Source organism: Enhydra lutris, unplaced genomic scaffold (genome assembly GCF_002288905.1).
Source record: "Enhydra lutris kenyoni isolate GAN:26980312 unplaced genomic scaffold, ASM228890v2 scaffoldscaffold2, whole genome shotgun sequence".
NCBI classification, from domain to species: domain Eukaryota; kingdom Metazoa; phylum Chordata; class Mammalia; order Carnivora; family Mustelidae; genus Enhydra; species Enhydra lutris.
The window spans coordinates 96,789,484-96,816,433 of record NW_019154086.1 but is presented as its reverse complement, the minus strand read 5'-3'; the positions used below and the strand labels follow the sequence as shown (position 1 = coordinate 96,816,433).

The 26,950-nt window shown below is 40.8% G+C and overlaps 1 protein-coding gene across 7 annotated transcripts in view; it reads left to right on the top strand.

Moving 5' to 3' along the window:
• LOC111152475 (amyloid beta precursor protein) overlaps positions 1–26,950 on the top strand; it is a 277,755-nt gene that overhangs the window by 212,344 nt on the left and 38,461 nt on the right. For all 7 annotated transcript variants that reach the window (XM_022510996.1, XM_022510986.1, XM_022510978.1 and 4 more), the window contains 2 exons: positions 13–141; positions 1,025–1,124. In XM_022510996.1, coding sequence (XP_022366704.1) covers positions 13–141; positions 1,025–1,124 — 229 coding nt within the window. The remainder of the gene's footprint in view (positions 1–12; positions 142–1,024; positions 1,125–26,950) is intronic.

The following is a 26,950-nucleotide window of genomic DNA, read 5'->3' as shown; positions in this document are numbered from 1 at the left end:
TCCCCACAACAGCCTCGTCATGTGTTCAACATGCTAAAGAAGTATGTCCGTGCCGAGCAGAAAGACAGGCAGCACACCCTAAAGCATTTTGAGCACGTGCGCATGGTGGATCCAAAGAAAGCCGCTCAGATCCGGTCCCAGGTAAACACAGAGTGTGGGTCGTTGTATGCAGCCTGGACAGTCCAGTGGCCTTGCCCTTTCAGTTAGATCTTTAGGTTTTCGCAGGCTTCCTGTGGGTACTTGCCTTTATAGCAAGAGTTCTTTAATGTCTGGTAAATGCTAAAGGCTTGTCTTAGACCAGCATATGGGTTGACATTTTCTGATTTATGAAAATAAAAAATACATCTTAAGTGTCTTCTCCTGCCAATTCTTAAGGAACCCTTTAAAACTTTGATGACTAAAGTGAAGAAAACAAAAGTTGTGTCAGCCAAAACCTCTAAAATTGTTTCAACTAACTTGTGACTGGCAATCATAAACTCCACTGCTACCACAGGACTTAGAGATAATGTGAGCCTAAATGAGGCCCTGTAATCATGGGTTTTATTTCCATCCCCAAAGGTTGACAAACGAGATCTAACTCTGGGAATCTGAAAGTTTACATTTCCTTAAATAGGAAAATTTTAAGTAAAAGATAGTTGGATGGATGGATAGATAGAATGAAAGAAATTTCCAATCAAATTGAAATATGGTCCTATCTGTTGAAAAATTTGCACAAAAATATATGTAGAGCATTAGGGGTTATTTAGGGACCCTAAATATTAGGAATAAAAAATGCTCTTTTCAGTTGGCTTTGTAAGTATGGCTGCAAGCATACAATACAGTGGGAAGTTAAAGCAACTCTAAAGTTCGAGAATAGAGAATGGGAGAACAAGAAAAGTAAGGATGACTTTTCAGATCACAAGTTCCAGCAGAGTTTTGTCTATTTTATTTTGGAAGTTTGTATCTGTCTGCGGTGCTTGGTAAGGAAAGCAACTTTTCCCTGTTACAAAGATGGCTTACCTGGAGCTGTCGCCCTTTCTGGCAGGTGATGACGCATCTCCGTGTGATCTACGAGCGCATGAACCAGTCCCTCTCCCTGCTCTACAACGTGCCTGCTGTGGCTGAGGAGATTCAGGATGAAGTTGGTAAGTAAGCTCTTCTCTTGATGCTGAGCATTTAAACATGTTCTTCTCCTATCGGAGAAAGAAATCAACCACCTGAGTGTGTCTGCAGCGGGAGTCAGGAGCATTCTGACCTATGGAAGGAGAAAGAGCAGATTCCCTTCTGTAGTGAAACTCCTGGGGGGTGGAAGTCATCATCACCTCACGAGGGGGGATGGTATCCCCGTGTTACAAATGAAGAAGCTCAAACCTAGAATTTAAAAAACGTACTTGTCTGTGGCGCACATCTCCTAAGTAGCAGAGCAGAAGCGTAGCCCTGGGTCTGTCGTCTGACTTCAGAGTTACAGTTCTATTCAGTGACGTGTCATTCTCTGGTGCCCCTCCCCCAGTAGCCATGAATATTCTCTGAGCCATGTTGTTTAAATGTCATGAAATGTGCACCCCCCACATCTTCCATTAAGACTTTATTTTGAAATAATCAAACACTCATGGAAAAACAGTACAGAGAAGTCTGGTTTACACATCACCCCCTTTCTCAACAGTAACACCTTGGGTAATTATGCTAGTTCTCAAAACCAGGAAATTGAAATCGCATGCTCACTATCTTTTACGTCCCAACTCCTCCTCATGCCTCGTTTCATAGTTCATCTGAGAAAGTTCTCCTGCTTTTGTTTTTCTTGGAAAGGGAGTAAAGCATCCCATAGTGTAAGTCTCTACAAACTCCCCAAATGCCCATAGTGGTTTCACTTTACCTCATAAAAGCACACTGGCAGCAGTTACACAAGCAGATCTTTCAACATAAAAGAAGTGTACGTATCCCAGAGATTTGGTACATAAGCTATCAGGAAATAAGCAACCTATCCCTCTCCGTAACAGACCTGGCCTTAGTTAATTGAGTTGGAAATGGATGCAGGTTATCTGAAATCAGAACACCCCGGATGTTGTAGATGGGTACACGCCTGACAGGAATTCCTCCTCTGAAGCGGCTGAAACCCCCCTTGGCTTGGTTTTTACATATTGTGCCAGTGCTCTGCGCTCTCCCTTTTCTAACTCAATACTGCCCTGTAAATGTTGTTTGTCCTGCTGTCACGCATGTGGCGCGTAGCAGGTGATGATGCTGTGCTCTAATGTGTGTTAACACACGGAATCAAGTCTCCTTCAGGCCGTTCAAGCGTGTAAACTTCATAATCATGTTTTATCTGAACTTCTGTTCAGAAGGAGTTCGGTGTTGAGCAGGATCTTAAGAGGATCGTCAGGACAGTGTTTAGTCTGTACCGTGGGTTGAAGACAGGCTTGCCAATTAATCTTCCACTCTATTACATTTCTATAAGAAATGAACATTCCTGTTACCTCTATTTGGGGGTAGAAATTTGTAAGGAACGTTTAAAATACTGTTTTTCAAATAAGTAAAAGAAAAGTCTCCCTTCGGTTGTACAAAGGACAAAATCAAAGAAATCATCACTCTTAATGACGTGGAGTTCAAGTCTTCTAGAGGGATGTATTTTTGCCTGATACCTGTCTTAACAAGCTCATTTTCCTATGTTTCTTCAACTGAGATACTGTTAGTAATACCAAGCTATAGAGAAATAAGCCGTTGAAAAGGACTAGCAAGTTAATGACCAATATATCACTCTCACCCGGTAATTATGATTGACTCTTTCTCACTAACTTATCAGAGCTCTTTATTTAGCAAAATAACTAGTGAAAACAGTGGCCGCTAATGAGTCACACTTCCACGGAACAGATGGTGATTCAGATATCTTGAGTGTTGCGGAATGCCCAAGAATAAGACAATACAGTGAACTTCAGCTCTCACGGACAGGGAGGATATTCAGATAAATTAGAATGGTGGAAATTTTTCCTTACCAAAAAAGCAAACGTCAACTAAGAACTTGGATGAAGAACATGGTTTTTTTTTGTTTTTTTTTTGTTTGTTTGTTTGTTTGTTTTTGTCATTCTAAATGTACTAGATACCAAATCCTAAAAGATAACTTTTCCAAAAAAATCTTTCCTGCCTCCATTTTTAAATGGCTACTTCCTGTGGAAAGAGAAATCGGCCTTAATGAACGTCCGTTGAATCGACCTATTTACCTACTGTTAGAGCTCCCAGTATCAGAGAGATAGAACAGAGCGCCCTGGGAACAATGCCTTTTCTAGATTGAGCTTCGTTACTTACGTTGTTCTTCATTTGCAGGAACATTTAAAAATAACTCACTTTTATTTATTTCTTTTTTTTAAAGTTTTTTGTTTTTTGTCTTTGTTTGTTTGTTTGTTTTGAGAGAGAGAGAGAGGTAGGGAGAGAAAGCACTATCGGCGAGGCAGGAGGGAGAGGGAAAAGCAGACTCCCCACTGAGCTGGAAGCCGGATTTGGGACTCGATCCCAGGACCCTAGGATCATTACCTGAACCGAAGGCAGAAGCTTCATGGACTGAGTCACCCAGGTGCCCCGAAATAACTCACTTTTAAAGAAGGAATATAGATGAAATAAGGTTAGCCATGGGTGCTCGTTTGTTTAAGCAGAGTGGGCGTTCCCTGTAGTATTCTCTTTATTTTTGTAAAAGTTTGAAATTTTCTGTAATAGAAGTTGTTGGGGTTATTGTTTCATTTTGTTTTATTTTAAATTCCTTTCTAAATAGGATCTTCACGGATTTCTTTCGGTTTATGTCTTATACTCTAATAGTTTCAGAGAGTCTGTGTCACTAGTCAGACTTGCATTTTTCTTATATAATCAAACTTTAGATTTCGAGTCTTGTGCAAACAAGGAAGATCCTGAAGTTCGGATCCACTGGCAAAATAGCAAAATCTGGAAGTACCTGCAAACGCTTGCCTGTTACGTAGAAATCTGTGCTTACAAATGTGGGCAATTAGGACATGTTTAATGCAGTAGAACATCTGCAGGAAAATACAGTAGTTTTATTAGGTCATTTTATTTTATTAGGTCATTTTAAAATTATATTTATTATTTTATTTTATATATATTAATACATTATTATATTTATTTTATTTGGTCAGGGGTGACAGGCACTCTTGAGATGACGGGTCTTTTCTAGTCTCAGGTACTGCTGGTATCTTTAGTGACATAGCTGTATCTGCTTCAGTAAATTAATGCTCCCATTAGCATAGAATTCTCTGTTGTGAACAAAAGTGGGGAAGAAGTTAGGCACAGTGGAAAGAGGAAGGGCAAAAATGGGAATTGGTGTGTAATTGGTGAGGACAGTAAAGGGAGGCTGATCGGACCGTATGATTCATGATGATGCCTGTGAACTCGGCCCTGGCCTCGCTCACCACTATGCTTTCCCGAGGACTCCCGTCTGCCCGTGCTACTTCCATGACCCTCTCCATTGGGTTATCTGCCCAATTCACATTCTTTGACACTTGATCTATTCAGGATGTTGCCTGGTTTTACTTTCTTATCAGAGTGTGAGGCTGTTCATTTGATTCTCTTCACCAATGAGAATGAATTATCGAAACTGCTCAATTCGCTTTATGAAAGCTTACTGTTTTATCATTTTATAATAATTTTTCAGTTCTGTTTGAATTATTATGTGCAAGTTCCCAGGCACATCCATATATGACTTCATGTTTTCCCTTTTTTAAAGAGACAGAAGTTATTTGCATGCAAATTATGAAGTTTCCTTGCAAGAAAAGGCTGACGGCATTGTTTGTAGAGGGGGAAAGTCCCCTTCTTCATTTAAAGTAGTTGTTCAGGACTTTGCTGTTTATCCAGCAAGTGATAGAATCAGTATGTTCATGAAAATATGCATCCTCTTCGATGCACCTGGGCTGTTTTAATTGTCTTTTAACCCTTCCAAGAGGCAGACTCCTTTCATCTCTGTTCAGCTCACCCTTTGCTTTGTCAAATTGCTATTTCAAAATGATTGGGGTTTTATGCCCTTTGTAATCTTCTTTAAATCTTTGCTAAAAGGATTCTTTTCTACCCTTTCTATCGGCACTGAGGTTATTTATCAAAGTGTTTCACTTTGCAGCTACCTCAAGGCTAAAAAAATTGGTGCTCACAATTCTGAGACGGCTGGCTTACAACGCTGTAAGGACTAATTATGAGGAAGGCAGTAGGAAGCAAAGGGGAAGCAAGGCATCATTGTTTCATACCCTGGGCTTTTTTTTTTTTTTTCTTTTAGCATTCAAAATTAATAAAAACACGTGTTATTATAAACCAGATGTTGGAAGGGTCTCTAGCTGAGTAAATCCACAAGTGAATGGGGTAGGAGTGAAATATGTGTCAGGAGATCAAGGAACTCAAGCTCATGAAAGAATGCTTATAATTTATTATTACAATTTTAGTATGGCCTCTTGATAAAATGCTCTACTCTTTGGGGAAAATTCAGCATGCTTATTTCAGAGACAGTGTTTCCATTCTCTGCCCCTAACAATCCTACTGATTTGGGGACTTAATGAATCCAAAGAAGTCTAAGTTTAAAATAGAATATTTATAGCATTTGCCAAATGAACAAAATGGAACATTCATTTCTACTGAGAATTTTAAGTATCCTTATGTATAATTGTTAGTCAAGGAAGAGCATCAAGGAGAAAATAAATCTTAAGAGAAAGTGAGAGACCACTGTCAACTTACTGGTTTCGTTTTTCATAAGGAAGTGTACGTCCATTTATTATTTATATTTATTATTTTATAGCTGATTTAAGTATTTGGAAATAAGAACATTTGTTTCATAAATTACTGAAGACATGTTCCTTTAGTTTTATAGTCTCCAGGCTCCTTTTCATGAGTTCCCCGGTGTAGTCACCTGAATTACAGGTACGGCCGGTGTTTATTTGCCTACCTCTACATGTATTATCTTTGTCCCCCTCTTAGCAAGACAGTTGCTCTTCCAGAATGGACCCATTCTCTTTATTTATTTGTTTTAAATTGAGGTATAATTGACATAAAACATTATAGTGGTTCCGGGTGTGCAACATAATGATTCAATATCTGTATACGTTGCAAAGTGATCACCATAATAAGTCTAGTTAACAACTGTCCCTATACAGAGTGACCAAAAAAGATGTTTTTTTTTCTTGTCATGAGAACTTTTAAGAAGCTTTTAAATATGCATAGAGTCGTAATAATTATAGTCAGTATGTTGTATATTATGTTGCCATGACTTTTCGTCTGGCTGGAAGTTTATACCTTTTGCCCCCCTTTCTCCATTGTGTCCACTTCCCAACCCCTGCTTCTGGCAACCACCAGTCTGTTTTCCACATCTGTGAGTATGGTTTATTTTAGATTCCACGTATAAGTGAGACCATATCATATTTGTCTTTCTCTGATTGACTTATTAATGCTCTCGAGGTCCATCCTGACAAATGGCAAGATTTCATCCTTTTTTTATGGCTAAATCATATTCCACTGTAGGTAATGATTATATATGTGTGTATGTATGTACATGTATTTGTGCATGTGTGTAGACCATATCTTCTATCCATTCACACTTGGGTTGTTTCCATGTCTCGGTCATTATAAGTAATACTGCGGTGAACATGGGGGTGTTCTCATTTTCCTTGGATAAATATCCAGAAGTGAGATCGCCGGATCATAGGGTATTTCATTTTTAATTTTTGAGGAACATCTGTGTTGTTTTCCATAGTGGTTGCACCAGTTTCCATTTCTACTAACAGCGCACACAGGTTCCCTCTTCTCCACATCTTCACCAACACTTGTTATTTCTTGCCCTTTTGATACGACCTTCTAACAAGTGTGAGGTGAAATCACACTGTGGTTTTGATTTGCATTTCCCTGATAGTTTATGATGTTGAGTGTCTCTTCACATGTCTGTTGGCCAGCTCTGTAGGTCTTCTTTGGGAAAATGTCTGTTCAAATCCTCTGCCCATTTTTTAATTAGATTGTTTTTGTAGGCTTTTGTATTTTTTTGTTTTTGTCTTTTGTTTTTGCTTTTGAGTTTTGAGGGTTCTTTATATTTTTTGGATATTAAACTCTTACTAGATATATGATTTGCAGATATTTTTCTCTCATTCAGTAAGCTGCCATTTCATTTTGGTGATGATTTCCTTTCCTGTGCATAAGCTTTGTAGTTTGATATAATCCCACTTGCTTACTTTTGCTTTTGTTACCTCTGCTTTTAGAGTCAGACTAAGACAGACTTCAAGGAGCTCACTGTTTTTTTCTAGGAGTTTTATGGTTTTAGATCTTACATGTACGTCTTTAATCCATTTTTTAATTCTTTTTGATATGTGGTATAAGATAGGGTCCAGTTTCGTTCCTTTGCATGTGGCTGTTCAGTCTCCCCAGCACTGTTTGTTGAAGGGGAATATCCTTTTCCAGTTGTATGTTTTTGACTCTTTCGTCATAAATTAATTGACCGTATGTATGTGGGTTGATTTCTGGGCTGTGTTCTGCTCCATTGATCTATGTGTCTATCTTTATGCCAATATCTGCTCTTTTTTATTTTTTTAAAGATTTTATTTATTTATTTGACAGAAAGAGATCACAGTAGGCAGAGAGGCAGGCAGAGAGAGAGGAAGGGATGCAGACTTGCTGCTGAGCAGAGGGCCCGATGCGGGGCTTGATCCCAGGACCCTGGAATCATGACCCGAGCAGAGGGCAGAGGCTTTAACCCATTGGGCCACCCCAATATCTGCTCTTTTGACTACTAAAACTTAGAATCTGATTTGAAATCAGGGAGCATGAGGCCTCTAGCTTTGTTCTTCTTTCTCAAGATTTCTTTGGCTATTTAGAATTTTTTGCATTGAACTGCTTATTTTATATATGGGAAAATGAAAATACATTGTCAAGTGAACTTGCATATAAACATTTTAATCTTCAAAATGAGAAAGTATATTATAACAGTAGTGCCCTAGCTTTCTGACCCTTTGACTGTCATGTTAATATGTTTCTAACCAACAAAATATAAACCTGTCAACACCAGTGAATTCATACCTCACAACCAACTGGTCTGCAAAAAGTCTTGGAGGTTACAGCCCTTAAGTCCATAGTGGCTAGTTCAGTGTTTTGTGTGTATTTAGCTCTCGATACTTTTTTTGGATGTGATGTGTAAGCTGTCTTTTTCTTGATTAGGAGTTTAATTATTGAATCTAAAACTGCAATCTATGTGTCATCCCAGATGATCTGTGGACATCCTTGATAAAGGCCTTTAGAAGCTGACATACATAACTTGTCGTATGTAAACTATCACTATGTAAATGACTCAAGAAAATGGCAGCAGTTTTCCTGAATAATTTTTATAATTTTCCTTCTGGCAAATAGATATTTTCTTTTCTGTATTTCTGACCCATAATTTTAAAGGAAAAGTCAATCCTACAGCAATATTGAAAAGAATATATTTTCTAGGGACACCTGGGTGGCTCATTTGGTTAAGCATCTGATTCTTGCTCTCAGCTCAGGTCTTGATCTCAGGGTTGTGGGTTCAAGTCCCACAATGGGCTCCACACTGGGCATGGAGCCTACTTTAAAAATATATATATATATACTTTCTAGGAAGAATGAATGTCAAAAGGTTTTATTTAAAGAAATAAGCACAACCTCCACTGATTTGGCAGACAAATTGTAGACATTAAATTGTGTGATTCACAGTGGCATGTTGATCTTGTTTCCTGCAGTTCAGGTGTACACTGGCCGTCATTAGATGACTCAGGCATCAACCACGTTGTTCACTTCATGTCATTGCAGGGGCTCCCTGGGGATTAGTTTTTCGGTCTAAATAAGTATCTGTTCAAACCTTTGGCCTATTTTTTAATTGGATTGTTCGCCCTTTTTATTATTGAATAGGAAGAGTTCTTTATTATACTCTGGATACTAGACTTATCAGATATATGATTTGAAAATATTTTCTCTTTCTGTAGGTTGTCTTTTCATTTTCTTGATATCCTTTGAACACGCAAAATTTTTGAACTCTGAAGTCCAGTTTAACGATTTTTTTTAAAGATTTTATTTATTTGACACAGAGAGAGAAAGATCACAAGTAGGCAGAGAGGCAGGAGGAGAGAGAGGAGGAAGCAGGCTCCCCGCTGAGCAGAGAGCCCGACGTGGGGCTCGATCCCAGGACCCTGGGATCATGACCTGAGCCGAAGGCAGAGGCTTAACCCACTGAGCCACCCAGGCATCCCTAGCGATTTTTTTTGTTGTAACTGCTTGTGCGTTATGTCTAAGCATCATCGCCACATCCAAGGTCAAAAGATTGATACCGACATTTCCTTCTAAGAGTTTTACACTTTAGCTCTTGCAAATAAATCTTTGATTCATTTTAAGTTATTTTTGTTTTCATTTTGAGAGAATTTTTATTAGCGGTATGAGGTAAGGATCCGATTTCATTCTTTCACATTTGGATACCCAGTATCCCAGCACCATTTGTTGAAAAAGACTGTATTCTTTCTGCCTTGAATGGTTTTGACACCCTTGGCACAAGTTGACCAGAAATGCATGGATTTATTTCTTGACTCTCAGTTCCTTTCCTTTGGTCTATACGTCTGTCTTATTACTATGACATGGTTTTGATTAGTGGAACTGTGTAGTACATTTTGAAATCGAGAAATGTGAATCTTCACCTTTGTTCTTTTTTAAGATTATTTTGACTGTTTGTCATCCCTTGCCTTTCCATGTGAATTTTAGGGTCTTCCCCTCCCTATTTCTGTAAAAAAATCATTGGAATTTTAAAAGCGATTGCATTAGATCTGTAGATCAGTTTGGGTAGTACTGCTATTGTAATTCCTTTAATGAAGTCTTAACACTCTAGCTACTTGAATGGATATCCACTATGAAATGATTCCATTTTTACCCCATTCAGGAGGGTTACTGCTTAGAAGCAGAAGGCAAATTAATTTAGCAAATTGTCACCTTTTACTCCAAATTTTGCTTGACGACTATGACACATCAGTAGTTTTTGTCTGTTCTCATGCCGTTTTTCTTCTTTGCTCTGTGTGTGGACACCTCGACCAAGTGCGTAAAGCTCAAAGCAGTGCCTCCCACAGCAACTCTGCCGGTTCCTGGGACGATCCAGTACGGGTCCCAACTTGTTTCTTAATTCACCAGCTGTAATGTATGGTCCTGTCATTTGAATCAAAATCCAAAAAAGAAATCTTTAGTAACTAAAAATGACTGAGGAGTGAAGCCTGACCACAGCGGTGGCTGCTAGACTCCTTCCTGGCATACAACCCTCCAGCAGTTGTGTCCTGTTTTTTTGTTTGTTTGTTTGTTTGTTTATTTTTGGTAGAGTCTTGGGGACAACTAATGATTTTTAGACTGGAAGAGGAGCTGGTTATTTTGCCTTTCACAAGCAGCTGCCTTCAAGGTTTATATTTTGAAAGAGGAGAAAAAGTGTAGTAGATCTGTCACCCTGGATATAGAGGTGCATTGAAATTGAGATTAATTTTGAAATGCATTTCCACAAAGACTGGCAATGAGACGAATGTGTTTGCATGTGAGACAGAGTATGGAAGGAATGTTAGTTCACCTCTTGCTGTTTAACTCAGAAACAAATTTTGCAGTGCATTCCCCTACTGAGCCCCATTACCTTTTGTGAACTGTTCTCCTGTCATCTCTACGATGGGCTTCTTGAGAAATTAAGTCATAGACAGTAGGGTACGTACCTGGTCAACAAGAGATCGGCCCACTAACCTATTTTAAGTTATGAGGCAATTGTACAAAGGAATGTTGACCGGCTATGAATCCAAACACTATCCAGGGATAGTCTTTTGGACTTTGAGTCAGAAACAGGTGATCAAAGGCCCAAGGCCAGGGGTGTTACTTAATTACAACTATTGTTCACAGATGTATTAACCTAAGACAGTGAGTTTAAAATAGCCTCATGTTTTTTATTTTTTGTTTAAGATTTTATTTGTTAGAGAGGAGAGCACAAGCAGGGGGAGCAGCAGGCAGAGGGAGAAGCAGGCTCCCCATGGAGCAAGGAGCCCAATGTGGGACTCCATTCCAGGATCCTGGGATCATGACCTGAGCTAAAGGCAGACCCCTAACCGACTGAGCCACCCAGACATCCCAAATGTGTTTAATTTTGTATAAATATTATTCATTTACATAGGCTTATTAAAACATGAGTTAAATTTTCTGTGCCTTTGCTCTTTGTTTGGGGGCACTTAGATGAGCCTGCCCATCTCCTAGGAGCAGAGAGAAAAACCATGTGTTCAGCTTCCTCTTTTGCATTGAACTTGGTAAGCCTGGTCCCAAGATGCAAAGAGACCATAGATATTATCCTCTTAGAGAAGGAAGAAGGGGAGCAGAAGCAATAGCCTGAGCCAGCTGGGCCATGGCGCACTCTTCATCTCTTCTCTTTCCGAGGCTGTAATAGTGACAATAGTGAGTTGCTTCTGAAGCTTTGCCAAGTTATGAAGGAACTTCTGGGGCCATGAGCAGTGGAGGACTGGGAGTACAGGAAGGAACATGTCTCTCTCTTTTTTTTTTTTTTTTTAAACATTTTATTTATTTGTCGGGGTGGGGAGGGGGAGCAGCAGGCACGGGGAGAAGCTCCCCCTGAGCAAGGATCCTGATATGGGGCTCCATCCCAAGACCCTGGGATCATGACCTGAGCCGAAGGCAGATGTTTAACCAACTGAGCCACCCAGGTGTCCCAGGAGGGAACATCTCTTATTAAAATGATTATACTTATTAGCATTTCATACTGTTTTTATTTAGGAAACTCCAGAAGCAAACCAAATTTCACATTTTATGTTTGGGGGTGGGGGTCAGGGGAGGTTGAAAGATTGCTGTTCAAAATTCTGAATTAGTCACTCTTCTGCCAAAAGCCTACCTTCATCTTATTGATTACTGACTTGAAAGAATTAAAATGGGTTTACTCTCAAATGGTAGTCAGTATATTTGATAGAAAGGAAAGTTGTGGGGTGCCTGGGTGGCTCATTGGGTTGAGCCTCTGCCTTCAGCTCAGGTCATGATCTCAGGGTCCTGGGATTGAGTCCAGTATCGGGCTCTCTGCTCAGCAGGGAGCCTGATACCCGCACCCCCCCACCCCGGTCTCTCTGCCTACCTTTCTGCCTACTTGTGATTTGTCTGTCAAATAAATAAATAAAATCTTAAAAAAAAAAAAAGAAAAAAGACAGAAAGGAAAGTTGCCAAACATGCTCTTTTTGATATGACATCCACCATAAGAAAAGTATTATGTATCTAGCTGGATGGGAAAGCATTAATCATTCATAATGTGACCTTTCTGTACTACATTAAAACTGTTTTCTTTACCTAAAGACTTTGACCAAATAACAGATGCTTCTTGCTGTTCATAGGTTTCTAATATACCAATAAGCATTTTCTAAAATGTTCGTATATGAAACTTTGTTGTTATGGTTAATAGTTACTATTTTTAAATTGTTATAGTTCTCTATTATCAGATTTTATCAAAAAAAATAAAAAAGAAACTACCATTCTCATTGCCACTGAGATATCACTGACAAACACTTTGGTTCTCAGTCACCGCTCAAATAATTTATAAGCGGTACTAGAAGGTTTCAGAGGTATATCTGTAGTGCTCACTTGAGCACATCTCCTAAAATTGGAACAACACAGAAAAGATTAGCACGGCCCCCACACAAGTAGAGATGCAAATTTACAAAGCGTCCCCTATTTTTTTTTTATTTCACTTATATCTAGAAATAGACTGGAGGCATCTAGAGTAATAAATTCACAAAGAATGAAAATAGAATAATAGTTGTCAGTTCCTGAGGGAAGGAGGGAATGGGGAGTTCAAGTTTAATGGTGCAGAGTTTCAGTTTGGGAAGATAAAAAAAAGTGGGAAAAGGCATTGGTGATGGTTTTATAATAAATACTATGAACACATTTAATGCCAATGAGCTGAACACTTAAAAATGGTTAAAATAGTAAGGTTTATGTTTACATGTTTTTTACCACAATAAAAGAAAAGGACATATGCATATCATTTGCTACCTTGAGTGGCAAAAAGATCCAAGAATTAATCAAAGGTGTTGGATCTTAATGAGTATTTATTAAACACCTACCATTTTCCAGATTCTATGTTCAGATATGTTGCAGGCATGGGGCAGGGTCTTTCCTACTTAGAATCTGCCTGGGGAGACCTGGGGGAAATGGAGTTGGGGAGCAGGCTGTACTCATTCAGCTGAGGGATGTTGATTGCCTTGTCTCTTGGTGTTTGGTAGTGACAAACAGCCATTGTCAGGGGTCTGACAGCCATTCCTGACTTACACCATCACTCACTGAAGATTACTAGAGAAGGGAACCTTAGTTTTCAGCTGGCTCGACCACATCATTTCAAAGGCTTAGAGCAACTGGGATAGGCCACTTCATATGTCTGGTCAGTAAGACTGAAGACTACCTCCACTCTGATGTCTCTATCCACTGGTATTTGTTCTGTGTCCTTGCTGAGGCCAGGCTAAATACAACTGGGTTCAGGGAACTATTTATTCAGCTTCCACAACTTTTTTTTTTTTTTTTTTAATATTTTTCAAGATTTTATTTATTTATTTATTTTAAAGATTTTATTTATTTATTTGACAAACAGAGATCACAAGCAGGCAGAGAGGCAGGCAGAGAAAGAGGGGGAAGCAGGCTCCCCACTGAGCAGAGAACCCGATGCGGGGCTCAATCCCAGGACCCTGGGATCGCAACCTAAGCTGAAGGTAGAGGCTCAACCCACTGAGCCACCCAGGCGTCCCATGCCTTTCTTTTCTTTACAGCAGAGGGTCCTTGACCCAGCGGCCTCTGCATCCCTGGCAACCTCATTAGAGATGCCCCTTCTCTGGTCCCACCCCTGACCTTCTGAACCAGCAACACCAGGGTGGGATCAGCAATGTGTCCTTTAGCAAGCTGCCCAGGTGACTTGGATGCATGGTAAACTTTGAGAACTACTGGTTTAGAGTGTGTTTAACTTAACGAGCAGTGAATAAATGGTAAGCATCCATTCTGGCATCCCAGTGGGACAGTCATATTATCTACACAGTTACACTCTTTTTTTTTTTTTAAAGATTTTATTTTATTTATTTGACAGAGAGAGATCACAAGTAGGCAGAGAGGCGGGCAGAGAGAGAGGGGGAAGCAGGCTCCCCGCTGAGCAGAGAGCCCGATTCGGGGCTTGATCCCAGGACCACTGAAATCATGACCTGAGCTGAAGGCAGAGGCTTTAACCCACTGAGCCACCCAGGCGCCCCCACAGTTACATTCTAAATCCACATGATAAAAAGCTAGATGCCACCCAAAAATTTTGAGATGAGAACCAAAATGCGTTATTCTAGCTGACTAATTCACTGACTACGCAGCTCTAGCTCACGGGAACGGATACAGAATGGCTGAGCAGTCATCCACGTTGCTCGACTCCTCTTGATTACATAGTACAAATCAAAACATAATTTTTTGAACTATCAAATTACTAATTTTTAAAAATCTGCTGTCCTACTACTGTCATGATAAGCACAAGTGAAAAGCCACTTTCATAAGCTACTGCTCGGTGTACGGGCGTCACCTATGGGACCATTTGACTCTACCTCATAAAATGTGTGGTCTTTTCTCATTCAACACCAGATGCCTGCAGATACATGCACTGACTCACACACTTGTGAACAGTGACACGACTGCTGGTAACTTCAACACCCCTCGGCACTGTGGATACTTTTTTTTTAAGATTTTGTTGATTTATTTATTTAGAGGGTGAGCATGAGTGGGGGGAAGGGTAGAGGGAGAGAGAATCTTGAGCAGATCCCGTGCAGAGCGCAGAGCCCAACACGGAGCTCCATCTCACGACGCTGGGATCATGACCTGAGCCAAAACCAAGAGTCGGACACCCAACCAACTGAGCCACCCAGGTATCTCTGTTTGTATTTTTTTGATCAGCATTACTACCTTTAAAATAACTATAAAGAAGAGACAAATGGTATACAAGACTCAGTTTCCCCTTGTCAGATACCCCTTTAGTTTATGTCTCTCTCATTTTGAGATTCACAGCCCCTAAAGTTAAAAGGAAATTGCAATATGTGATATTGGCTGGAAACAAAACATTCCAAGAAACTTAAGTGAAAATGGTCTAAGCCACCAGTCTAAGTAATCAGTGAATGTGTTAGCTCATCTGATTTTTTCCCCCAGGATATTATATAAATTCCATGGTTACCCTAAGAGCTCTCAGTTTGTCTGTAATTCTAGTAACAAGGAAGAAAGTACTTTCTAAAACGCTATTGCTATACTTTCTACTTATACTTTCTATTTACCTATACACTTCTATTTAGTTGATATCAGAGTTCTAGAAGTTCTTAGCAGGTTTTTTTTAAAGATTTTATTTGTTTATTTGTCAGAGAGAGAGAGAGCGCACACAAGCAGGCAGAGTGGCAGGCAGAGGCAGAAGAGAGAAGCAGGCTCCCCACTGAGCAAGGAGCCTAATGCGTGACTCGATCCCAGGACGCCGGGATTATGACCTGAGGCGAAAGCAGCTGCTTAACCCACTGAGCCGCCCAGGCACCCTTAGCAATTTTTCGTAAAACTGAGAACAAATGGAGTAAATCAACCAAATTTAAGTGTTTTGAGGATAGTAACAATGACAGGAACAGCCCCTCAATTTTCTGCTAAGAATCACACTGAACACTTTCCAAACTCCTATTGGCAATGCCAATTATCATGAGGGAAAGAGAAAAAAGAAACTGTTTCAAGAAATGTCTAAATTTCCTTTAGATATAAGTGAAATAAAGGCAGGACTGTTTGTGAATTTACTAAAACACGGTTATCAAAAAAAGAGGGGTCGTAAACAGCCTCTCTGTTGGTTATCATGGAGTCCACATGTAGGTCAAATGTTGTATGACAATGTGCGAGTGACTTTGCTTTCTAGATCTCTTTGATGGTGAGGGCCTTCATCCACACTGCTGTCTATACCTCTTCAAAGGAACGGAAAAGTGGAAGCAAACCTGTTAATTTGCAGACTAAGAGTTTTGGGGGATTTAGTGGCTTGATCAAAATTAGTGTCTGTGAACGTGCTATAAAGACAGCCAAGGCCCAAGGGGTTCAATACGTCTTGCCAGAGCCCTTGGGAAATCAAGGCAGGTCTTCACGAACTTGGGTATGAACATGTAGGCTTTTTTTTAAAAACCGTCCCATTAGAACAGAATTGGGAGCCGTCTGTGGGAGATTGGGCCTGAGTGTGCTGGTTTTATATAAGATCTTGTTCATCTGGGCTTGAGCTTGAAATCCTTGGAACAGCCCAATAGAGCAGGCTAGTGCAGTGAGCTGACTGACTCGGGGCTCTAGCTTGAGTTTTCCCTGCTGTTTTACGGGATTGCTGCAGCTTTGTGCCATCAGCCACTAAACAGAAAAGCTATTTGCCATTTGCTGAGGTCCTCAGTCTGGTTGCTGTAAGCCTTTGAAGGGCATCTGAGAGTTCATCCAACATCCTCCCCATGAAATTCTTATTCTGAAAGCCATAGGTTCTTAATGTGTTCTTGGGGCCAGTCGAAGCTCAATAATGCGGAGGAATTCTTGGGGAAAATACACATTCCTTGGGCACCTGGGTGGCTCGGTTGGTTGAACGACTGCCTTCAACTCAGGTCATGATCCTGGAGTCCCAGGATCGAGTCCCACATCAAGGACTGCTCAGCAGGGAGTCTGCTTCCCCTGCTGACCTCTCTCCTTTCATGCTCTCTCTCTCTCTCTCTCTCTCTCATTCTCTGTCTCTCTCAAATAAATAAATAAAATCTTTAAAAAAAAAAAACAACACAAGCACACACATTCCTGGGCCCCACCTCTGACCTACAGAAAGCTGCATTTTGCTTACCCCAAGGGATTCTCGAATATTCAGAAGTCTTGCTTACACGAAATAGCGAAAACCTAAGGATTCTTCCAGCCTTGGATTGCAGTTTGTGTTGCTCTTGAACATGGTAGAACGGCTACTGTTGTCATTGAAAATTAATATATCCTGATAAATGGGCCCCGTGGGTTTCCAGTGCTGTGACGGTAAGATGTGAAAATGAAACATTACTAACCTCCGAGTTCAGATTCATGGAGAATTTGTCTAGGTGTGCTAGGGCTGATGGTCTTATTTACCCAAGCTAAGGCTTCTTATTAGCTATAAAAAAGGATTGGCATAAACTGCTTATCAATGTTTATTAACTCTACCTAAAAGGAATAAATAACACAAGCATAGAACTGGCTTCGATCAGAAAATGTCATCTTTCATAACGTTTTCCCCCATTTACTTCTTTTTGTGCTCCTTTCAAAAACTGTGAATCTTCTACTCTATCAGAACCTTTTCTTCCTTCTGTAGATTCTCCATTTGCTATTATTGATAGTGACATTTTACTTAAAGAAATTATCCATTTAGGCTCACTTCAAATTCAAAGTGATATTATTTTAATAAGGAGTGAAAGGGAAAATTGACTAAATATGCTCAGAGTTGTCAGCATTGGAGACGACAAACAGTAAAGCTTTATCTTGGAGAATTGTCAGAGAGCTTAATGTGTCTTTCTCAGGGAACTGACAGAAAAACTACCGAGAAAAGGCATGCTGAGAACCACCTCCAGGAGCGAACCCTGAGAGGCGACTCACTCTGTTAAACCATAGTATACGTAATTTGCAGGTTACACAGCAAAGCAAATTATATTCCTTTGCTTCTTAAAGTATCTTGTGTGGTGAGTGGACACAGAAATCACATACCATCTCCTCGTTTCCCTCAAAGCAAAGAGACCACGTACCTGGAAATGTCCCAGACACACAGGGAAATTGTCATTTGGCCCTTTTTCCTCCACCTGCAGTGAAGAAACATAGAGTGGAACATTTGAGAACTTTCTTGGAAAATGGCCATAAAAAAAAATAAAGAAAATTGAAAAGCCCCAAAGGTTGTGTACTTTCAAACCCTGAACTGAGTCATCTCTGAAATAAATCACTTCTTTGTCATCTCTGAAAGGTGTAGTACGAGAAATTCCCCCTGGAGACCCCTTGATGATTTGTACTAGGTCTCTCATCTTCGGCTATCATCTTTCTTAAAAAACACAAAAAGAAAAAGAAAGAAACAAAAATGCCTTAGAGAAAGTTGTTTTGACCTTTGCTTTTTCTTTTATCTGGCTATGATGAGGTGTGTGTGTTAGGGAGTTCAGGCTACCATAACGAAACTCCAACGACTAGGTGTAGCTTAAGCAGCAGAAATGGGTTTTTTGTTTTGTTTTGTTTTGTTTTGTTTTCTGTTTTTTCCCACAGTTCTGGAAACTGGAAATCCAAGATCAGGTCTTGACTAGTTCAGGGTCTCCTGAAGTCTGTCGCTCTCCTTGGCTTGAGGATAGCTGCCTTCTTGCTTTGTCCCTATGTGGCCTTTTCTCCCACAGAGTGAGGGAGCTCTTTCTCTTCCTCTTCTAAAGGACAACAATCCTACTAGAACAGGGCCGCACCCTCATGACCTCATTTAACCTTAATGACCTTCTTAAAGGCCCTGTCTCCAAATACAGTCACATTGGGGGTTAAGGCTTCAACATATGATTGGGGGATGGGGGAGAAGCATGGTTCAGTCTGTAACATTGGAGTATATCGAGCTTTTGGATATATCTAAGGTACCCTCCCTCTTCAACATTCCTCAGCGCTCATCTCTTTAGTGCACATGGGTTCCTTATCTTCAGAAACTCAGGGGAGTCCACGGAAGATATTTTTCCTGCTTCTGTACCCTAAATCACTGGAACGAAGTTCCCTTTGGCAGCCTCCACTCTGCCTTTATGAACTTCAAATACCAGATCTCTTTGATATGTAAAAAGCATACACTTCACATGGAAAGATTTGGTGGCTTTTAACATTTGTTTTTCACTAATTCGTCCACATATTCTTCATCTTGTCTCTGAGTGACTAAAGCCCAGCATTCCCTGTGTGAAAGCAGAAGGACAGACCAGATAGTGTAACAAAGTATGTAGCATGACATAGTCCATAACTGGCTACTGGAAGCCATATTTTCTTCCTATCTTGACCCAGAGAACCTAGAAGTTGCTGTTAAACACACTACTTTATAAAATATTCTATTCCATTCATCTGTATGTCATATAAGAATAAAGAAAAGCATTTAAGCTGCAGAGTCTTTTTTTTTTCAAGATCCAGCTTGGTCAAATGTGAATTTTAAATTTGAAACTGAGACGCTCAGAGCCAGAAGTGGACACCAGCCATCCCAGCTTCTCTCCGTTCAGTGGCCTAATGGAGGTATGCGGCGTTAGAGATGGTGGTGTGTTCATCACACTGGAGTTCGTAAAACCTGAAACCTGCCAGGCATTTGCCACACGTTACACTGCCAGGGACAGCTCAGCTTCTGGCTTCTTAGAGAGGATATGGCATGACCTTTATGTTTACAGGGTATTTGAAACTGAAGCCCTTCCACTTCCGCTCTGAGCTTAAGCGCTCACACTGGTATCCAAAATTTCTGGGGCCTTACCTGGGTAAGGCATGCGGCCATGGATGTCAAGAAAGGGAAGTGGATGGAATCCTCTGTAGATGGGAAGAGAGTTGCTGAAATGAAAGAGCCATGAGGTCACCACTGAAACCCATGCTGCTATTCAGGAGGAAACAACTCCACACTAATTAGATGAGACTTCTGTTTGATAGAGCTCTTTGTTCGTCTCCGCAGTCTGCCTATCCCAGCGCAGAGTAAGGGGCTCAGGAAGAAACCACATTCTATTCCAATGTGATGATTAAACCCAGAAATGGTTATCATATTTGCGAATAGTTAATACTCATTTATATGGGTGGTTTTTAGTTTCCTAGGGCTGTCATCACTAACTACAACAAACTGGGTGACCTAAAGCAACAGAAATGTATCGTCTCATCATTCTGGAGGCCAGAAGTCGAAATCAGGATGTCCGCAGGGTCCTGCACTCTCTGAAGGGTCTAGGGTAGAGTGTCTTCCATTGCTTCTGTTTGCTTCTGGTGCTGCTGACAGTGCTGGACATTCTTTGGCTTGTAGATACTCTAGTCTCTGCCTTTGCCTTCACACAGTGTTTTCCCCTTCGTCTCCATCTCTGTGTGTTTCTTCCAAAATGATCAAGAACTCATCTGAACTCCAGTAGGGTTTTCCCTACTCCATGGATTGAGGGCCTACCTTATTCCAGTATGATCTCGTCTTTACCAGAATATTTCTGCAAAGACCCTCTTTTCCATATCAGGTCACTTTCATAGGCACTGGGGAGGAAGCCTTCAAGATATCTTTTAGGAAAACATAATTCAGCCCATACCAAGCAGTTTTATTTTTTCTTTACCCTGATTTTGATGAATCCAAATCCAAAAAAACTGTCCCAAGTTTTTCTAAAATACTATCAAATTTAAGTTAAAGGGCTTCGTGTCTTGAATTTATGACCTCTTCATTTGAAAAAAATAATTTCCATCTTTAATTGGTTCAAATTATGAAAGGCTTTAAATGCTTTGCATTTGCTTGAGGCTGATTAATGGGTAAATTTGTAAACCATGGTGGTTTTAATTAGCCAGGGTTAATTAATGTTTACTGCACTTGGAAGATGAAAAGACATGTATAAATGCACCATAATGTGAATCATTTTTTAATTTGTTGCTGAAGCTTAAAATATATTCAAATAAAGATTGCTTACATCACACTAAAAAAGGAGAAAGAAAAACTGTTGGAACACACAGCTTGGGAGTTAGTATAGGGAGTTAGTATAGAGGGCTTAGTATAGTGAGTTGGTATAGAGGGCTCTAAATATGGGAGTTAGTATAGAGGGCTTTAAATGTTAAAATGAATGAATTACATATTATCGAAGATGACCATTTTCTAATATTATGTATTCAGAAATAGGTCATTACATTTTTAAATCTGATTACATAAAGAATAGAAATCTCAGACTAAACTGATAACTTCTCATAAAATATCTTTTTTTTCTTAAAGAGTTTATTTATTTATTTGACAAAGAGAGACACAACAAAGAAAGGGAACACAAGGTAGGGGGAGGGTAGGAGAAGGAGAAGCAGGCTTCCCGCGGAGCAGAGGGCTCAATGCGGGGCTCAATCCGAGGACCCTGGGATCATGACCTGAGCTGAAGGCAGATGCTTAACCCACTGGGCCACCTAGGTGCCCCAAAGTGTGTCCTCTTTTGAGGTAAAGTCTGTTTTTTGTTTTTGTTCTTTTTACTTCTGAGTTGAGACTTTTTCAGAGCACAGTGGAGGAAAGGTTTAATCCTTCTGAGGTGAAAATAACATTTTTTTTAAGAGAGGTGGAGATTGGGGGAGAGGGGCAAAGGGATAGAGAGAGAGAGCGAATCTTAAACAGGCTCCCCACACAGCACAGAGCCTGATGTGGGGCTCAGTCTCACAACACTTAGATCATGACCTGAACTGAAATGAAGAGTTGAACACTTACGCAACTCAGCCACCCAGATGCCCTGAAAATAACATGGGGGTTTTTTGGTTTTGTTTTTTTGTGTGTGTGTGGTTTTTTTTTTTTTTATTTGACACAGAGAGAGAGATCACAAGCAGGCAGAGAGACAGGCAGAGGGAGTTGGGGGAGCAGGCCTCCCACTGAGCAGAGAACCCAACGAGGGGCTCGATCCCAGGACCCTGAGACCACCACCCGAGCCAAAGTCAGAGGCTTTACTCACCCAGGCGCCCCCTGAAAATAACATGTTTAAGTGATTTTTTTTTTTTGAAGAAAGGAAATTACCAGAATTCCATGTAAATTTTCAACAGGAAAAGCCTCAGGGCCTTGGTGCTGGGTCTAGGAATGTGGAGATTAGAAAATGTTTAAGAAGGAAATAGCAGGGCAAAGTTTCCCGAGTGGGGCTGCGAGCTGCATTTCATGGAAAGTGGTTATCTCAGGCAGTGAAAAAGGGTTGTCCATTCTTGGTGGGAAAGTGACCATCTGGGGTTATTTTCCAACATGCTCAATAAATACACCTTCTAACCCCAGGATTCATGGTTCACTAGGTAACTTGAAGTCAGAGCTGGCTTTTAGTGACACTACTCCCATCTCACTTCATCATTGTCTAAAAGGAGAGCATATCCAAAATTAAATTAGCAAAAAAGGTTGGGTCTGCTTTATATTTCATCTCCCACACAATTCTCTTTGTTCTTTGCAGAATAAAAAGGTTGATTTTTTTTTTTTTTTTTTTTTAGTATCTCATGGATGTTGATATGGAAGTGATTTAAGGGGGGAAAAAAGACCCATAACCCTCTATTTGGAAAAGAAATAGGTAGCTCTCTGTAGTTCTTAACAAAGCTACCCACCTGAGGCTACTGTCAAGCACTCCAGCTCAACACTGTAAAGGACTTTTAGCTGGGACGTGGTACTTCATTGTGGGTGGCATGTTTATATACACACACAAAAAAACCCTTTTGGGGAGTCTAGTATGGGCTTTTCCCCCAAAACACCTAAAAAATTCTGGTAGAATCTGGAAAAGTTCCATTTTGCTATCATGCTTCCCCTTGGACTGTGTCAACACGGACATGAGCTCTCGAGGCTCCTATTTCAAGTGGTCATGATATGTTGGAATATCGCAAACATGTCTGAGGAGAAGTTGTCTTTCTCCCCTGTATTTGCTCTTCTGAAAGACACAGCTCCAGTCAAGAATAAAAATATTAGGTAAGCCTTCGGCTTAGGTCATGATCACCGGGTCCTGGGATCAAGCCCTGCATTAGGCTTCCTGATCAGCAAGGAGTCTGCGTGTCTCTCTCTCTCTCTCTCTCCAACCCCCACCCCTCACCTTGCTCTGCCCCTCCCAACCCTCATTCTCTCTCTCTCTCTCCCATCCCTCTCTCTCTCTCTCAAATAAATAAAATCCTTAAGAAAAAAAAAGAATAAAAATATGAACAACCCCCCAGTAGCTCCTCTCTGCCCTGTCCTAGTCACACCCTCCCCCTCCCGCCACCGTCAAAATAGCATCGTTCCTCCTCATGTCACTTCCTTAAAAGTCTTCCTGGGTTTTATCATTCTGATGTACAGCCTGCCCCAGTTTTTTTTTTTTTTTAAGATTTTATTTATTTATTAGACAGAGATCACAAGTAGGCAGAGAGGCAGGCAGAGAGAGAGAGGGAAACAGGCTCCCCGCTGAGCAGAGAGCCCGATGTGGGGCTCGAACCCATGACCCTGGGATCATGACCTGAGCCGAAGGCAGAGGCTTTAACCCACTGAGCCACCCAGGCACCCCCTGCCCCAGTTTTTAAGATTGACATGTCTCTCAAGTGTCTTATGCTCCCCAGGTGTCCCGTCCATGCCTTTCTTTTCTTTACAGTTCACCTGTGAATGAACTGCAGGTACCAGCAGAGCCTATGGAATTCCCGAATTCTGGATTTTGTGAATTGTATACACCTAGTTAGCGTGTTCCCCTCCTCTCTTTGTTCCACAGACCAAAGCCCCTGGCTTCTATCTAAGCCGCTTCCTTTATACTTCCCTTGTGCCAGAAAAGCCCCAACCTTGGGGCAGCAGCCCCTTCTCTGTCCCTCGGCATGTGCCCTTGTATCTCCCAGGACAGCAGTCTGTCTTCCGGAGCAACACCACTCACAGTCTCCAGCCAGAAAATCCACACTTGTTTCGTTCTCGCTCTGTCCGTCCTCCTTCCCGTAGCACTTTGGTGCCCACCTTCCTTCTAGGCCATGAGCTCTGAGCAAGAAGAAATGGGTTTAGTTATTTCCTGCAGTGGCCTGGAAGAGAATAGGATTGCTAAATAGGTAGATAAATGAACGAGCTCATTAATGATAAAATGGTTTTATTTTTCTGGGCTTCAGATTATTTTCCTTCAAGCGAGTTCTTTCAGCTTCTTCACTCCTCTGCACGGTTAATGCTTCCCTAAGACAGACACTTTCCATCTGTCTCCGAAGGCCCAGATGCCAGGCATTTTCCAGCTCCAGGCTTGGTTTCCCCAGACATTGTTGAGTGATCGTTCGTGTCAGCTAATTGGAAGAGGAAGAACCATTGCTGTTCTAGAAATGCTTAGTACAGAGCAAGTTTTGTGTTAAAGAAAACATAAATAGGTCAGTGTGAAGAAGAGCATACAGGACTGATGCGGGCTTTTCTGATCTGCATAAACACTCGTTTCAAATGAGATACCTTGTGTACAATCCTGATGTACTGTCCACAGGGACGGGATTCCTCCCTCGTCATGAGATATGTGTGTGTGTATTTGCGCTGATCTTATCCATACTTGCCTATTACCCTTATAATTGTCAGCATACATCTTTAGGCTCTTTGAGTGAAATTAACTCTTAATGAATATTAAAAATCGTACTTTTTACCGTGAGTTAACCTGCTTACTTTACAGCCTTGTAAATACAGAATTCCATCAAGGAAGTATTACCAGGTATGAGTCAATTAGCGTGCACATTCTTCAGCGTACAGCAGAGAATGATCGCTGGCTCTTGAGAGGGGCACGGTGTCCCATTCCCTTGGTCTGCCCCCAGGATATCTCTTACCCAGCCGAGAAAGGCTTCTCTCACAAGTCTGAGGAAGGGTGCTGATCAGACAGGATCACCACCTACACTGTGCAGGTTGGACAAGACACGGTCATAGGAGCATCCCTCAGACTCCGCCTCCTGTGTCCAGCAGAGAGTACAGTAACAAGCCTTGTGCCCTATACATGACTCCCTCCCCAAAGAAAGCATCATGTGGGTTAATAAGGGTCTGGCCTTTATCAGAAGTAAAGGGGATGTTTTCTTCTCTACTTGTTCCCTCTTAATTGGTTCTGAGCTCAGGTGGAAAAAAGGGGATGTTGTGGGTGGATGCCCAGAACACACCAACACCAGCAGCGAAGGCTCCAGGCATGTATGAGCTCACACTGTGTGCAGTTGCCAGAAAGACTTGGCCTTTATAAAAATGCAAGAGCAGTAAAACTGTCATTTCAGTATCTTTTTCAAAATATAACCTTTCTTGTTTTACTCCCTCGTCCTCACTAAAAGCATTAGCAGTTTTTAAAAAATGAAATGGGATGCTAACCCTGATAGAGCAAACCTAGGTTTTATTTCATTTTTCTGATTTGCTCCAGATCTGAGAACTTACTTAGAAGGGAAAACAAACAGAGAGCTGCTCCAGCTCTGCAGAAATGCTTACCAGAAAAATTGCAAACTACACACTAGGGAATGAAACCGGAGGGAAATTCATCCCGGTGACTCCATGTCTGTGTCCTCAGACCTGATTGTTCCAATTCCAAGAGCCGCCCCCCCCCCCCCCCACCAGCACCCTCACATGGTGCTTTCTCGATAACCACAGTCATGAAAATTAGATAATAAAGTGCTGATTGAAGATTTGAAATAATCCTATAAAGAACAAAACTATTTAAAAAAAAGTAAACATGACTCTTGGCTGTCCCGGTGATGGGATTATGAGTGAAGTATCATTTCTTTTGTTTTCTGTGGGGTTTTTTTGCACTGAGTTTCTGTTATTCTTGTAATTACTACCAAATGTCACATTTTTATATGAAAGAGGAAGCACAGTGAAGTTCTCACTTATGCTAGGGGGATTAGGCCCTTCCTATTTATTTATTTTCTAAAGATTATATTTATTTATTTCAGAGAGAGCAAGAAAGCACAAGCAGGGGGAGAGGCAGAGGGAAAGGGGGAAGCAGGCTCCCCACTGAGCAGGGAGCCAGATGCGGGGCTCCATCCTAGGACCCTGAGATCATGACCTGAGCTGAAGGCAGGCATTTAACTGACTAAACCACCCAGGCGCCCCTATGCTCTTTTAAAGACAGTTTGAAGAAAAGATTCTTCATAATCCTAATTACCTTGAAACTCCCTAAGTTAAATAGTAAAAGTACACATCTCTCAGCTATCCCAAAAGAGCCAGTTTTTTCCTCTGGTATGTGAAGAGACAAGTGTTACCTCACCTGAGAATCACATGAAATAATTGATTTATGAGTAAGGGAGAGGAGTCATCAAAATGTTTATTCATTTTTATTTTACTTTCCAGAGGATGTATAGTTGTATCTGCTTATGATAATGGTCAGATACGCCTTGTCCCTATATTAATCGACCAGAGGAAACTTCTAGATAGATCCAGGTTAAAGCTGGCACCACAGTCTTGTTTGCCACAGTGCTAGACTTCTTACTTTAATAGAATTCCAGAATTAAAGAAGAGTTTTGAAAATAGTGCATAAAGCTTCTTTTTTTGAGAGTGACTTACAGATGTATTGGCCCTTTACACCAAAATTCTTCACTGTGTCTTTCCTTAAAACAAACACTTACTTGCATATGCAAATTATTACCTCCACACAGCATCCTTGCAGAGATTCTCTCCGTAATATGTAAACTTGGTTTGTAGTCTACAGTTTAGAAGATCTTTCCCCTCGGGATTGCTTGGAATGCCAACCACCCAGACCGGACCAAGATTCCTAAGGTAGTCGGAAATAGGATCACAACACTGGCACAAAAACTACAAGTAAGCATGAAGAAGAAATACTTTAATCTGGTTTTAGATGTCAGGGAGACAGACTTTTATCTCAATTTCTGACCAATGCCGTTGGTAGATCTAAGTTGTCTGAGCTCCGTTGTTTAAAAGTCAAAAGGAAACTTGTCTTCAATGAAAAGGGACTTCCCTTCGCACCCTCAGTCTTAGGCTGGACAAGTGATACTTCAGGAAATGTGACTTGGGATCGGGAGTATTCTCACAAGTGAGATGTAGCCATGTTTGTGTGTCCTCCAGGGACAGTCTGTTGTCGTGAATGGACACAGCATGCTTCATTTAAAATCTGTGCCAGAGAATCTGCTGAAGAAACATAAACCCAGATTCAGAGATGAAATCTGGATTTAGAGACTGAGAGAGTCTCAAGATTGATAGTGTGGCTAAAAATAAAGAGAACTGACCCAGTTTTCTGGAGGTCAAAATAAAAACTAGATTTATGGAACAGCGTTACTTTGTGATAATATGTCTGTAATTTTTTTACCTAGTTGGAAATGTGGCAGCATCCTCTGTGGCTCTTTCTCTCTTGGC